The sequence below is a fragment of the Clarias gariepinus genome, chromosome 13 (assembly GCF_024256425.1).
Source record: "Clarias gariepinus isolate MV-2021 ecotype Netherlands chromosome 13, CGAR_prim_01v2, whole genome shotgun sequence".
In the NCBI taxonomy this organism is placed as follows: Eukaryota; Metazoa; Chordata; class Actinopteri; order Siluriformes; family Clariidae; genus Clarias; species Clarias gariepinus.
The window spans coordinates 19,122,501-19,138,532 of NC_071112.1; the positions used below are offsets into that span (position 1 = coordinate 19,122,501).

Below are 16,032 nucleotides of genomic sequence, written 5' to 3' on the forward strand. Positions count from 1 at the left end.
GGCAAAGATACGAAGAGCATTAAGACATGTACGTGTGTGTGTGCGTGTGTGTGTTCTCAGCATGCTCTTCAGCACGGCAGGTGGTTGTAACCCAGGGAAAACTGTCAGTCACACGACTAAGCTGTTGTTGCCACGGGGACGGTTATCTAGCCAATAGTGAAAGACCTGAGTCCCAAAAGACAAACAAGCTCTCTCTCTCTCACACACACACACACACACACACACACACAGATTTGCATACAGATTCAAAATCATAATCCGCTGCATTCCCATAAGCGAAAACAAACATACAGTCACACACACACACACACACACACCTCCACCTATGTCCTCACACACACACCCACACGCATGTGGGATCAAAAGGGAAGTGTCACATATTTGCACAGCCAGTCTGAGTGCATTTCCCATGAGTATGTCAGCATTTATTATCCTGAGCGCGTTCTGAATAACACACGTTCACCAGAGAGATAAACACACACACACACACACACACACACACACACACACACACAAAAGCACAAAAGCAATGGCAGAGTCACAGGCACATCTGCGCACTAAACACGTGTGCAAGCAGGAAGCGATCAATGCTAAGACTGTATGAATAAGTGGTGTGTGTGAATACACTCCTCCTACACCAGGATATTAGCTTTAATGCGGCTACAGCATAAGAAGAACATCATCGATGGCATCAGCTGTCAAAGCCGACCTTGAAATCGTGATGCGCCGTGACACACTGTCCTGAGACGTCTCAGGACCGGCTGCCATGACTGTTATTCAGCTTGAAGGTTACATTATATATTGCTTCCTTTTTGTTCTGAATATATTACAAATATAATAACCAGGTTAGATTATTAGATAGTTAACTGATTTTTTTTTTTACTTCAACAAGTAGCTCGGTATAAACTAAAAAATGAACAAAAACAAACAATGCACGAACACAAGGCTGTGACAACTCACAGACACACAACATAATCATCCTCTTAGTGGAGAGAGAGGCGTTTAGAAGTAAAGATGATAACCCCCACCACAACCACAACCTGGCCCCGCACTGACCTCTACCCCCTTCCCTCCTACAAACACACACACATACACACACAATTCTGTTTATTAGAAGGAGATTAAGGGCTCTCATCTCCATCACTTCAGCATTGAACACAATACACCCGGCGCAGTAGGTGGTGTTTGATCAGTGCTAATTAGACTCGAAGTGACAGAGACGTGTCCGAGTGTCCAGAACACAGGAGCATGCTTCGGTTTGATAAAAAAAAAAAATACATCAAGAGCAAAGGATGGGAGCGCAAGTTTATAGCATCTCCGTTCCCTTGCAGTATAGCTCAGGGTAATTCTTAATTATTAATTAAGAAGATATGCTTCAGCTAACGAGCCGATAAAACCCTGCACTCTGTTTTCTGTATATACACCACAGTGACTTTATATAAAGAGACAGAGTCATTACGGTAGGTGATTAGGAGAGAGGGAGTCTCACTGAGCCGTGGACACACACACACACACACACACACACACACACACACACACACACACACAAATTCACTCCCTCTCCCTCTATCTGTCAAACCTGTGTGTGTGTGTGTGTGTGTTACTATCCTTGTAAGGACCCTGCACTGAAAACTGCTATTACACCTAATTAGGGCTGGTTTATTCCTAACACCTAACCCTCAATTCTTTTATATTCTTTATAAATTAACACACACACAGGTTTGTGTTACCACCTTGTGAGGACCTTTCACTGACAATTCCAACCACATCTAAGCAAAGGTATTTACTTTATTCACACACAGGTATGTGTTACTATCCTTGTAAGGATGTTGCATTGATCATTCCTATCACATCTAATTAGAGCCATGTTTATTCCTACACATAACCCCAACCTCAAGGGTTATAATTATTTATTTATTTTTATAAATAACACCCACACACACACACACACACACTCCCTTTCTCTAGCTGTCAAACACACACACACACACACACACACACCCAAACTCACTCTCCCTCTCTCTAGCTGTCAAACACACACACACACACACACACACACACACACTCACACTCACACACACACACACACACACACACATCCTTGTGAGGACATTCCACTGACAATTCCTAGCACATCCTATAAGCTATGTTTATTTCCTAACACACCTACCCCAACAGCAAGAATTATAATTCTTTTAAAATTCTTAGAAAAATTCTACATTTCTAAAATTCCTAAAAAAAAAACTAAAAAGTTTATATATAAAATATCTAATATATATATATACTGTATATATAAACAAAGCCATGTCTCCCAAAGAAGACCTGCCAGATGTCCCCACACTGTCCTAACCCTTTCTCCATGTGGGAACATTTGGTCCTTAGAAAGATATAAACACACATACACACACACACACACACACCATACACATAGACACGTTTTCCCTCACTATGATAGTAACACGCCCAAGTCCCGGCTCATACAGCTCGGCTGTGTTTGTTGACTCTACACCAGACTCCAACACAGCTGAAGTTTGAAACACACACACACACACACACACACACACAGAGACAGACACACAGAAGAAATAGTGTAAACTTTTCTTAGGCAGTCCAGGAGCCGCTGCTTCACATACAGACCGTGAGGGCGCACAGTGAGCCTGTGTGTGTGTGTGTGAGTGTGTGTGTGTGTGTGTTTAGAGATGTGACTCACTGCTAGACCGGGGCTGTCAGTGTGGCGGTTGGTGACGGCGCGGATCAGTCCGGCTCTCCAGCCCCAGCGCGCCACGCCGCCCAGCTCGCGCTCCTCTCCGCCGCTCGCGCACAGGAAGCGCCTCCCCACGAGCTCCATGTCCGCGCCGAGACAGAGGGAAATAAAAGTGTCCCACACACTCACACAAGCGCCGTGTCCGAGGGGGGAACTAACTTCCAGGAAGCGTTAGGACTAACGTATAATCATATTTCCAAACAAACAGAAAACAGCCCAAATGAAGGAGATAACGGTGTTGGGATTGTCACTGTACCGGGCGGCCGGTTTAAAGTCCCAGCTCACGCGCTCCGGCTACAGTGCGGTGTGTGTGCGCCGTGAAACTGATTTACACTGAGTGTAGTAACAGTCATTATGTCTCTCTCTCTCTCTTACTCACTCACTCACTCTCTCTCTCTCTCTCTCTCTCACACACGCTCAGTTTCTCTCTTACTCACTGACTGACACACACACACACACACATTTGTAGTGTTCATCCGCCGTCTCTAAATCGCGGTGTAAAACACACGGCACTAGCAGACCTCACACGTTCAAGTGTGTGTCCCTGCGCCAGACAGAGTTCACTCGCTCTTCTGAGTCCATCTCTACATACAGGGAGGTGATCTAGTCCCTCCTGTACTGTGCATGACAATTCGAGAACAATCCACTGTGTGTGAATAATTTACAAGCTGATTCGGATCACGACACACGAACCAGTAAAGCTTTAAGACGTGTTTAATAAACGATCCAGGGACTAGATAAAGCTCGGATTAAAATCCCACAGTTAACCCTTTACTGCCCGAGATGATTAGGACTGCATTAGGCTTATTACTTTTTATATTTAAAGAAATGTTATATGACGTTTTGTGAGTATATACTTACTTTCGACATTTTGACATTGAAAAGTAGACTACTATAGTTGTCTTTTTAATTTTTTTTTTATTTTGGACCAACCACGTTCCATCCGGGTCAGGTTGCTAGCTTGACGCCCGGTTGTCATTTAAACACTACAGGCAACTTGGGAATGCCATTTAGCCCAAACTACATGCCATTGTTGCCTCACATTTCCAGGGTTTGGGATTGATTTGCACTAAGCAAACTTTATGCACACAGACCCTGAAGTGCAAATCAATCCCAAACCCTGGAAATGTGAGGCAACAAAGCTAACCACTAAGTCATCATGCCACCCGTAGAATTATTTATTTATTTTTTAGAATTTTGACCCATCCATGTGCCATCGGGCATCGGGCCACACATACTTCCCATCTTAGAGATATCGTTTCTGTGGCATTTACTTAAGGGGTTGGGTTGCCAGCTCGACACCTGATTGTCATTCACACACTATGGCCAAATTAGTTAGTCTAACCTGCCTGTCTTTGGACAGTGGAAGGTAATCGGAGTACCCAGACGAAAGTATGGGAAGAACATGCAAACTTCATACACACTGTCCCAAAGGCAGGAACCAAAAACTGAACCTTGACACTGGAAGTGCAAGGCGACAGTACTAACCACTATGTCACTGATGAATAGATGAAATTTTTTTTATAGATAAAATTTTCTTGGTATTTTGGTTCATCCAGGTTCCATCTGGCACATCAAGTATGTGGACACTCCTCACCGTGGAGATATATCCACTGTTTCTGTGGCAGTTACTTAAAGATATGGGGTTGCCAGCTTGATGCCATAGATTTAATAGCCTAGATTATTTGGCTTTAGACTGATCCTGTATAGGTGTGACACAATTGGTATTGAAACCCTCCAGAACACCATGACACCATGAAGTAAACTGCATTGACTTATTTCATAATCTGGTCTAGTCACCACTCTTTGTCAATTAGAAAGGACAAGAATGACAAGATATGACATGAGTCATGGAATGATTTGCTATAAGACTTATATAATTAGTATGGCTTACTAATATGATTGTTGCTGCTATTTGAAATAATTATAAGCCAAATTATAAGAACTTTACCCCTTAGGTCTAGGCTTATATGGTCTTTTTACCCCTCCAACGGTTACTGTTTATTGTTACTATGTTTTAGCATAGTGTCAAGACTTGTGAAGAAAAATAATCCCCTGCTCTCTCTCACACACACACACACACACACTCATTTCCATAAAACCAGTCTCGTCAAAAGCAGACTGCCTGATTTGTACTCAGAGTTACACACTACCACCTGCTACCACAGGCCAACTTGCGCCTTGACAACTCATGTGAGTAAATATATCCCCCTTGACTGTGTCTATTTTAGATATCTTACACACTAGCACTGAATTTGCTTCTTCTACAGTTACAACACATCAGCTTCCATCAGCAGCACTGTCACAGTTTCAAGAGTGTTAATTAATGCACTCCTGTATCATACTGTATAACTAATCCCCTATCTCTAAACCCGACTGAGCGACTGTATTTACATATAATCTTCATTTCCGAACGCACTATCTCACGCACACGTCATCTGCTGATGTAATTATCAAGGGTACGTTATCAAGGGTTTACTTGTATTTCAGTTGATCGCCGCTAGATGTCGCACATCCTGGATTTCGTCATTTCTAAAACGACTCTTGCATGATTAATAAACATACCGTAGTTATTTTGCCCTCTAGTGGTGATCGCCATCAGTTGACAGCACTTTTAAAAAAGAGCTATGGATATAGACTGCTCGAACTTGGCCCGAGGTTATCAAACATTTTACAGCCAGCCTCAGCATCACTGATCTTATCTATAAATATACTGTATTTGGGCGGGACAATAAAGTGGTTGATATATCTTCCTCATTTATTTCTTTTGTGTTATGTTCCTGGATATCATTAAAATGATGAAATATCATCCAAATACCTAAAATGATAAAATGTCAGCCTGAATGTATACAAAGACATGTTTGTATATTTATGACTGGTTTATTTTAAAAATAATAATAAATAATATATAATTAGCAAAAATTATAGTCACCCAATCATTTATTCCTTTTTTATGCTCCATTAATCCTCTCCATCTAGAAACCTCTGTAGTCCAACTAGGGACCATGGAGGCCAGTGGTGATTATAATTGTATTAATTTTATGATCTTAGTAGGACCTCCGGGCAACATTCAAACACTACAGGCAATTTGGTGGCATTGTGCCACCTATAGTCTTCCAATACTACACAGAATGTATTACTGCAACAGTTTTTACAAAGTCCCACAAGGTGAGAGTTATTTATTTATTTATTTATTCATTTATTATATAATGTGCACACCAGTTATCTTATGCTTACGAGTTATTCAAACTGTGGGAACAAGTTGTTATCTTGTGCGCACAAATAACTATGTTGTGTGCACACAGCTGGCATTCTTACTACAAAACAAATGAACTGATCAGATAAAGCAACAAAGGTCTTCGTGTTCCAAATATACTTGCAAATATGTAAATTATATACTTGTATAAATTTTAATTGTGTCAAAATAAATGCAAATAATCCAACTGCTTTCATGCAAATGGCATTCATGTCAACTTAAAGTGTGCAGATAGATAACTTTTACTTTATTAATTTTTTGCTAAGAATATTAAGATACAAACAAAAGAACACAATCCAAAAAAAATAGCCAGGAAGGAACAAAAGGAGCAGTAGATAATAAAAAAAAAGATAAAAAAAAAAAAAAAACAGGGGGGGGGGGGGACACTTTAAAATTAAATGTAAAATTCTAATAGCTTTGGAAATTTTTGAGAACTTATTACTTTCTAATGATCTCATAATTTCATTTTTGAATACAAGATAGAGGGGTGTACTGTACTATGATTAAATTTACATTTATTAATATATATATTTTAAATTATAAAGATTAAAAATTATCCTCCTACTTCTTGTAGTAAAAAAATGCAGATAGATTGCTTAATATAACTTGTGCGCAAAATCACACTCTTTTGGGGCTTTATGCGTTCCGTAGGTTTCTGATTTTCAAAAAAAAAAAAAAAAGGAGGAAAACTACAATTCATGACGTAGGTGTGAGTTTGTGGGCGTGGCCTCGATGAGGATCACCTCCACTTCTCGCCTTTCTTCACTTCAGTCGCTGGACTTCCTGTGAAAGGTAAACAAATGGAAGGCCAAACACCGACCTGTCAAATGTATCACAATGTAACCCGCAAGCGGGTATTTAAAGCACCGAAATGCCTGGACAGAAAAGAAAATACAATGTTCGCTTTCCACCCGTAAGTAACAGCAGAGATTGTTTGCTTATTCGGAAGTTATTTATGTATATGTGTGTGTGTGTGTGTGTTGACACTGAGCCAGGCTGGTGCGCTCCCATGCAGGGTCGCATTAAGAAGATCATGCAGAAGGACACGGAGGTGGGCAGAATGGCCACTGCTGTTCCGGTTATCATATGTATCCTTTAAGAACACTGTTAGCTGTTTATTTCTAATGAATGTTAAATAGAAGGAGGAAAATACGCGTTTATTAATAATAGAAGTGTTCTGTTGACTTCCTTGACTTTAAGCTAAGCTAAAGCACTCGAAATGTTCTTGATCTCGTTGCTCACCAAAACCAGCCTAATCACTCAGTCCAAGAACAGCAGAGTGATGTCCATCAACCACATGTAAGGGGTTGAACATCTCAAAAATCTCATCCATCAATTTATCATTCTGGTCCTTGCTTGTGTGCAAAGTGAGTTCTTCCTCATGCTTGCACCTCATGTGTTGAATTCTCTATATACCACCTGCATCCTATAGGAAACAATGCATCGAGTCTGAGAAGCTCTTCGACTTCCTAAAGGAGCTTGTGGAACATTCGTCTGGCTCGTCTACAGCTAAGGAGAGCAAAGCCAAGGGGAAGTGTTTGGGGCACAGGTACATATCCGAGTCTCAGCAGGATTTTTTCCTGCATGTGTACTCGTACCATATCACAATTAATGCGTGCATTATTTTGAATCACTCTTTCACGTAAAAGAGATAATATATCATTGTAGTTGCATGCTTTTGAGCATAAATGTCGATTTCCATTCTAGAAAGAAGTGGCATAACATGTCCATCATCACCAATTCCACAGAGATTGAGGAGCTGCCCAAGAGGCATAACACTGAGCCTTCAGACTCTTCTAGTGTAGGAAATATTTTGCAATTCCTTTTCCAAAACTATTTGTCAAGTATTGAGCTTTGTGCAACACAGTTACAACAACCCGTCTCTGCCACTGTGAGCTCGATGTTCCCATGTGCATAAGTTCTAATTCACAATTCAGTGCGAGTGCATTTTCATTTTTCTTATGCTTGATTCCGCTCCCATTTGCCAGGAGTCTGAGCTTGTCATCTGCTTGGAGACACAATCACCTTGATAACAGCTGCTAAAATAGTGAGTCTCACTTAAAATTCATTCATTCACTCGAAAGCTAAGAGGAGAAAATGGTCTAAAGATGCTTTACAATGCATTTTCTGTATTATTGTTCAAATGTCATTGTTGTTTACTCTTCCAGCTTGCTCTGTAGCTCACTTCAGTGGAAACTGCAGCAATATTTATGAAGATCCAACAAGTTTTTCTTTTATTATTTCCCTAAAAAAAATTTTAATTTGAATTTTTTTGTTTGCAAAAGCAGAATTAAAATTTAAAGATAGAAAACATGAAAGCTTAAAATTTAATAAAACAAAAGTCTATATATTTGTGGAAAATGTTAATGCAAATATTCTTGAGTAAGTTTTAAATCCTTATAAGGAAAATTACTTTGTGTTAATTCTATAAGAAGGAGATATATCTATTTTTTTTTCTATAAGCACTACTGCTACTTTTTCTGTTCCTCTGTTGGATTCATAACTGTTGAACCTGTGATTCCTAAAGTGCTAATGAACTATCAATTCTATCGACATACAACACTGTTCCTTAACCAGTTTTCACTTACTATTGATGTTATGTGAAAGGCTTTGTTAGAATGCACATAAGTAGAGGTATTTTATAGCTACAACAATAATGTTTTAAGGTTTTCACTAAAGATATTCTGTGGATGTTACATCATTTTTGAAAGCCATTTTGCTGTTTGTACTTAATATTTAACAAACATGCGTATACATGCAGGCAGAGGAAGAACAGCATTGAGTATTGGATGGTGATAAAATGTGTTTTTATGTTAAAAAGTGAATGAAACAGTTTAAAATTGTGATGCTAAGGTAAAATAAATAAAAATCAGATTTCTATAAACTGCACATTTCCTTATTTAAAACAAGACTTTTTCAATCAATTGACAATTTTTCTGTGGTTATCTTCTGCATGATGTCTCATTTAAATGACGTGAGATACATAGTACAGACAAAATCTTCTGGGAAAATTAATACAGTACTTAACTGAATACAAAAGCAGGGAAAAAAATGCCAACTTGCACATTCACACAAATTCTAATACATAGCCTGCTGTACATACAAGCCTCGGTCCTTTTCTGGGAATGAATGTCGGCAAATCCGTTTTTTTTTTATAATGGCATATATGTTGACAAACGTTTATAGAAATCAAGATATTTCTACTGTTTTTGTCATATCCAATCAAAAGATAGCAGATTAGTGGTTTGACAGTTTATTCTGCTTTTTTCAGTCCTACAAGACGCAAGTCTTTGCTGTAAATCCATAAATTAAACTCTTATTCCAAAGAAGGCACTAGTCAAGTCTGCCCCTGTCCAGACAAGGTCAGGAGGTGAGAGTGCCACATGTAGATCTTACTGCGCTACAATAAAAACATTTCTTATACACATATGCAGATGATACATGAAAAGCAGGACTTAACTTTCCCTTTTTCTTGCTCCAGGTCAATTATATAATATGCATTCATTTTCTTTTCTGATTTTTGGATTTTTTTTTTTTAAAACACAGATACCAAAACCAGAAAGGTAGAACGTGGTGCAATGTTAAGTCTGTTTTTCAGTAGAGTCACATTCCTGGTGCTCATTTGTACATATGGAAAAAGAAAAACAACAACAAAAGAAAATCTGCCAAAATAGTGATGGTTGAAGCTGCAGCTCAGCAGAGTCGTGCACCGAAGCCAAATGTCTGTTTGATGGCCTGGCAGTAGTACCTCTGCCAGCCTTCTCGTGTGCGGTCCTCTTCGCTTTCTGGCACGGCTCGACACTCGATTTTCAGCTCTGTCTCGTTGCCCTTGTCTATAAAGTTCAGAGTCACTGTCGCATAGTGCTCTACATCCCGGCGTAGATATGGACACACAAAAAAAAAGGTGAAATGAAAAAAGGCTTAACTCAAATTTGAATCACAACTGAAGCCCTATATTTAGGCTAATATCACAAAAAAGGAGATTAATAAACAGGCTGACTTACACATACAACAAAATACTTATTTAGGTAAAACAATTTGCATTTCTCTCATTGCACATAAAGCTGATTGTTAACGTAGAATTATTGCTAGCTGGGCAAAGACTTGCCCTTTTTTGGAACTGGTCAGCCAACAGGGACATAAACATGCCCTAACTTTTTCTTCAACACTTTCACAAAAGAATTAAAGAACAGATTGGATCTGAATAAAAGTACATTGTTTTTTCTTTCAACAAATTAAAAATTTGAGATAATAGGTTAGTATGTGCAATGCCAACCTCTGTCTTACAATTTTCAATATCTCCATTACCAAATTCAAGAAATCATTAAAATACATGATGAACCAGTGTTCTTTACTGATTTGACTAAATATTTATAAAAAAATATAAATGAATATAAATGGTACTATTGTAAGGAATGAACAGAATTTGTAAGTTTAGTTAAAATGTATCTCTTACCACTTGGCCACGTGTTGTACCTCCATTTCATGACTATTTTCTCCTCAGGAACCTGTGGAAACCCCAGATAGATATTATCCACCTATCCATTGTCTATACAGCTTACACTGTGTGGCATTGCAGGGAGCTTATAATATGTACCAGCCTACTGCAGGGCACATACACACCCCCCAGTCATACACTGTGGGCAATTTGGAAATGCCCATCATTCAGTTCATGCCTTTAGACTGTAGGAGGAAAATGGATTTTCTTAAAGAAAACTAAGCATAAGGAGAGCATGCAATCTCCAGGTACACCGAGAGAAGGAGGGATTCAGTCCACAAAGTAATCATGCCTTTTAGTCACTATCTATACATGGCTTTACATAGTTTCAAGATAGTAGATATAAAGCATGTGGCATTCTAATTAATGCTGTTTAAGTCTATCAAGCTAAAGATTTTCCACAAGAGTTCAGATTAACCAACACTAAGAAAATCTCACAAATGCATACATAATTGAATTGTACACTTTTAGGACTGATGCCACTCTAAGATTCAACCTTAAGCTTTCACAGTAGTTGAAACTATTAGCTTCTTCTCATCTTTAACCCATTTATTACTTAGTAGATGTACTTTTAATATGAATTAGCAGATTCTCACCAGCTCCTGGAACTCGCCGAATACATTTCCGTCTAACAGGCGGAACTTTCCTCCTTTCTCTGGGTCAACCACAGCTGCGGTGTGTGTAAACGCCTGCACCATCTACAGCCACAAACACACACGCCCAACCACGTGTTACTACTTTTTAGTGAATTCATTCACTGCATTATTATAAATAGAATATACTGAAGTGAGCACTTTGTGTGTTAAGATATGGGACTATACTGACCTCCTGGTTCAGGAAAACTCTGTAAAGCTCCTCTGGAGATGTAAGGAAAGTGTCTTTCAGCATGAACTTGCAAGTAGGGATCTTTACTCCTGTGCAGGAAGGAGGAGCTGTGTTTCTTGAGCCAATCTGTTTACAAAAAGGCGGACACAATTCATAAAAATTCAAGACCCTATCCTGCACAATCTTCTAGTTAAAAAAAATTAAAAACATTACTGAAAAATGAACTGGAATAACTAAATACAATTTGTACAATTAGTGTGTCCCATCAGCAAATATCCATGCCTACCCTGGTATCGTTCATCTTGACTTTTGATTGAGAGGTCGGCTGTTTGGTCACACCATTGGCTGTCGGTAAGATCATCCCCTGCGTGAACTCTGTGCAAATGAGAGGTTAGACAAATTAATCTCACAGCTACACAAATACTAATAAGATATTTATTTATGTGATATTTGTGGAGCAGGTCATTTCACCCTAAAAAATAAAGAAAAAAGTCTTCTTTTTTTCACAGTCCCTGTCTATTTTGTTTCTTATCGGCCCATTCCCTGACATTTCAGTTTATCACTACCTGGCCAAAAAGATTTCAAAATGATTATGATGATCTAACCATTTGAGTACTGGAATATGAGGTGATGACCTGGAAAAGCTCCATGGGTGTGACACACTTGTCATTTAGTATATGCAGGTCATCAGCTGACTTTATTTCCACATTACATTGAGTCTATGCCTGACCAACTGAAGAAACCACAGATAACACTGCTTCCAGGTTTGTACAGTGTCCAATAAGCATGATTAGTGAATCACTTTACAAACGTTTTACTCTGACATGCCCTTCACTGTAAAACAGGGTCAATTTTAACCTATCAGACCACATGACCTTCTTCCATGGCCTTAACATCAAATCTTTATGCTCCCTAGTAAATCAAAGGGTTGTTTTTGATTGATCTCAATACCTAGTGGTTTCCTTATAGACACATGGCTGTTTTGTCCCAATCCTGAGTTCTCTTCACATTGTGTGTGGAAATGCTCCTATTTCCTTTATTAAATACAGCTGTGATTTCTACTGTCAGTTTTCATAAAGCAAAATCAAATTTAAAGTGACATGTATAAGTTTAGCACCATCCTTCATTTTTTACATCCAGTTTCAGTCATTTAAAAAATTCCTTAGTTGTTTTATTTGCTTGATAAATAATTTGTTCCTTTTAAAATTTTCAACTTTTTCGCCCAGCCCATGCATAACATTCAAATCTAACTCTGCTTTTCCCTGCTGACCTCTAGTGTTTACTCTCTACAACTGCACCATACTACTGTCCAGCACTAACAGAAGCCAACTCTGAACCAGCATGCCACACCTTGTTTGAAGACCATTCATACATCTGTCATCAGATGTAATGCAGTTTTCTCTTGTAATAATTAAATTCAGGGTAATGGGTTGCTAGTACTTTTCTGGAATATTAAAAATCAGGCCGTCACAAGCTATGTAAGAATGTCTGACCTGTTTTGAGAAGCTCGATGTAGCTGCTCAGTGCCTCGCGGACTTTCTCTGCCCCTTCCTTTCTCATCAGAGTAAACAGTGGCGTGTCAGGCTCATCTTTGCAAAGGGACACACTGATCTGTATTTTCCCCACCAAGAAATAAATGGCAATTATTAAACAGTTTAATAAGAGACAGCATGCAAAAAAACAGTTAAGAACAGTAAGAATTATTTTAACTAATGGATATGAATAATGAAAATAATTAAGAGGGCAGGGTAAAAATCTTACACACATAACACACCCCACATGGATGCACACAATGTGCTCGTCAGGGGGCAAAAAAAAATGTGTAAATGTTTTTGGGCACTAGGATTACTTACATCAAGGTCCTCCTTATCATTTTCATCAGAAAGGTTTGGAACGTCAATTTCGCCTTTATATTTGATTCCTGATTTCGAGGTCCCTATAAAAAGAAGAATAAACATAAGGCTTAAACGGTGAAAAAAAAAAAAATGTAGTCTTCAAGGAGTTTTTCTAACCAGGCTGGAAAACACTGATACACAAAACATTGCTTTGAATAAATCCAAACTTTACTGATGAAAAACAAGATATTCCTTTATACCAGTTTTTAAAATGCTTAAAGATAGGTACTTATGTGCTTATCATTTAATTCATCACTACACAATTGCTTCACATTCATAAAAGCAAAGAATGGGAAAAACTGTTGCTTTCCCAAGGAGAAAATATGATATTATAAAATGTACAGTCTCAAATCAGCATCAGTTTGTCAATGATATTTAACTTTTTCCTAAATTCATTCTTTATCCACAGCTGTTCTTCATGTAGAATTCTTATTATTCTAATCTCTTATTTATATTAGCTCCAACATGAACCCAAAATAGCGTTCTGCTCCCTTAAAGCACTCACTACATAAGGAGATTTGATGACCAGAAAGCCAATTAAGGTTCAAGTAACTGACACCCTTGTGTTCATTATTCAAATATTTTAATTTGCCAAAATATCCCATAATAACTGTGACTACATGTCGGTGCATGCTTTATGATGAACGTGTCCTCACCTCTCCACTTGGCCTTTAGGTTCCACTCGTAAAAGAAGATGAGCTTCCCTTTCCGGTTGTTGATCGAAGCCTCTCCTTCCAACTTGCTGACCTCTGTAATTTCACACTTGCCTTCGTCATTTTCTACTTGCAAGCCCATCAGAAGCTCTTTCAACTTCTCAGATGACCAGTTTGTGGCATCCCTCTCCGTCCTAACAAAAAAAAACAAAAAAACATGTCAACTTGATGAAAAAACATCCAAAATCACACATATAGGGATTTAGCAAGATTTATATCAGGACTTTAAGTGTGGAGAACATCATCTGCAGTCCTCGAGAAAAATCACTTGCACACACTATCAAACATGCTGTTCCATTTTCTTTGTAGACAACAGACCTAATGCCAAATGAAAAAAAAAGAAAGAAAATAAACTGCAGGACTTTATTTAATTTAGCTCTTGCGTCCCTGGGTAATTTGTGTTATTGTTTGCGTTTCACCCGTGTGTATGATGTCCTTTAAATGTATTCCTCACACTCACAACAGGCTCCGGATCGACCATAAGTAATATTGTTAAAAGCATACATCATAATCGACCAAAGCAACCTCAGATACCAAATTTTGTTGCTGGTCGCGCCGAGGGCTTGCCACAGCGGACCATCTGATCCACACACAACCTGGAATGGTTTTACGCTGGATGCCCTTCCAGAAGCAACGGTCCCAATTTATCTGGACTTAGGACCGGCACTGCATCCAAATGCATGGCTAGGGTTTGGGCATTGGGTGGGAACTGAACCTGGGCCTTCCACATGGCCGGCAAAAAACCTCCCACTAAGTCACCAGTGCCCTATGCTGCAGGAGCCAAATGAGTTAACTTAATTTGAAATTGTAATTGTGGTATTCTTGTGGAAATGCAAGAGTGATTTAAAAACAGTTGTAAAACCAGTCCTAAGAGCCTCCATACAATGGGAACATTATTTAAGTATACTTAAGCGATTACATGCAGAACACAAGTATGTTAACACGAGTTTATCATAAGTGGAAGCAACGAATGCGTGTGTTTTTACTGAGAATCTGTATGTTTCAGGGAGGAAACAGCATGCTTATTGAATACAACATTAACATTTTATTAACGCGTTAATTTCCCGCAGTGTACGGAGACTTTTGGGAGAAAGTCTAAAAGTCTAGATTGTACAAGCAAGAGTCGTCACTGGTGTTTCAGTGTTCGAGGCGTTTCTGCTGCACTATCGCTGATTTTTTTCTAGACCATTCTCTCATGAGGAGAAAACGAGCAAAGACCAAACCAGATCAGAACAAAAAGCATCTGCCCAAAGGAAAGCACTTCTTTCTTTATAGGCAACATCTTGCCAGAACCCTTCGCATAGATATGGATATATTTTATTATCTCGAATGTGGTCTACACGATCAGAAGCTCTGGAGTGTCTATACCAACTAGCTAACACAGCAATGCTACACTGCTGAAGCTAACCACCGGCGTCTATCACAATATACCCTGATCTCTCAGCGACTAAAGCGCTGAAAACCCCGATGTTTTATATATAATGGTTGCGAATTGTTTAAATATTAAAGATATAAATGAGACGTTAATGACGTTAGCGCCAGTGATGTTACACAGGCTAAGTCACCATGCTTAGCAAAGATGGCCATCAGCAGCCACACGCCGGTCGGCTCAGCGTCCTTCTCACATCTTACCAGTGCCAATTGTTGACATTTGTAGCATCTGCTCTTTCCTCCACGATCCACCGAGGGTCTCCTTCTCCCCACTTTGCCATGTTTCTTTTAAGTACACGAGGAATTAGATCTGCGAGCGAGCGGGCGGACAGACGAGTTAAACAGTCGGTCGGCAAACGACTTTCTGGAACACTCTTCAGGCAAGCCTCCGATTTTGTTGCTCGTAGAAATTACTGGAAACGGAATTACGCATCACATTTAAAAAGGTCCGTGTGAGCAACAAGGCTGGTGGAATGGTTCCGGTTTCTCTTTGCCGTATGACATCTTGTTTTTAGTAATTTTAGATTAATATATATTCATAAACATATATTTTTTAAGTTTAAAAAAATGTACATAATTTAATTTGGTTACTTCTACTTTATTATTTGTCTTTGTTTTTTCTTCAAAGTTAAAAAGAATCTTCTTTAATA

General features: G+C 38.9%; 3 protein-coding genes across 6 annotated transcripts in view; 1 reads left to right on the forward strand and 2 right to left on the reverse strand.

Annotated features, from left to right (window-relative positions):
- The window catches only part of jmjd1ca (jumonji domain containing 1Ca), a 68,681-nt gene extending 65,608 nt beyond the window's left edge, over positions 1 to 3,073 (reverse strand). Inside the window, exon 1 of the mRNA XM_053509793.1 lies at positions 2,711 to 3,073. Coding sequence (XP_053365768.1) covers positions 2,711 to 2,848 — 138 coding nt within the window. The 5' untranslated portion in view covers positions 2,849 to 3,073. The remainder of the gene's footprint in view (positions 1 to 2,710) is intronic.
- A 3,703-nt stretch (positions 3,074 to 6,776) lies between these two features.
- LOC128536351 (dr1-associated corepressor) lies at positions 6,777 to 8,957 on the forward strand. 4 transcript variants are annotated; one of them, XM_053510571.1, is made up of 7 exons: positions 6,778 to 6,933; positions 7,036 to 7,108; positions 7,226 to 7,319; positions 7,453 to 7,569; positions 7,728 to 7,911; positions 8,009 to 8,067; positions 8,189 to 8,957. In XM_053510571.1, the coding sequence occupies exons 1-6, from the start codon at positions 6,892 to 6,894 to the stop codon at positions 8,048 to 8,050; spliced, it is 552 nt and encodes a 183-aa protein (XP_053366546.1). In that variant the 5' UTR covers positions 6,778 to 6,891; the 3' UTR covers positions 8,051 to 8,067; positions 8,189 to 8,957. The 4 variants fall into 4 exon arrangements, with proteins under 4 accessions (XP_053366544.1, XP_053366546.1, XP_053366547.1 ...); XM_053510572.1 differs by having other exon boundaries at positions 6,781 to 6,933; positions 7,728 to 7,821; positions 8,189 to 8,947; XM_053510569.1 differs by having other exon boundaries at positions 6,777 to 7,108; positions 8,189 to 8,953.
- On the reverse strand, positions 8,945 to 15,780 carry ahsa1b (AHA1, activator of heat shock protein ATPase homolog 1b). The gene is made up of 9 exons (XM_053510568.1): positions 15,584 to 15,780; positions 13,895 to 14,085; positions 13,197 to 13,279; positions 12,837 to 12,954; positions 11,630 to 11,718; positions 11,344 to 11,469; positions 11,115 to 11,216; positions 10,477 to 10,528; positions 8,945 to 9,886 (listed from the first exon to the last, which is right to left on the reverse strand). The coding sequence occupies exons 1-9, from the start codon at positions 15,661 to 15,663 to the stop codon at positions 9,714 to 9,716; spliced, it is 1,014 nt and encodes a 337-aa protein (XP_053366543.1). The 5' UTR covers positions 15,664 to 15,780; the 3' UTR covers positions 8,945 to 9,713.
- Between the last annotated feature and the right edge of the window lie 252 nt (positions 15,781 to 16,032).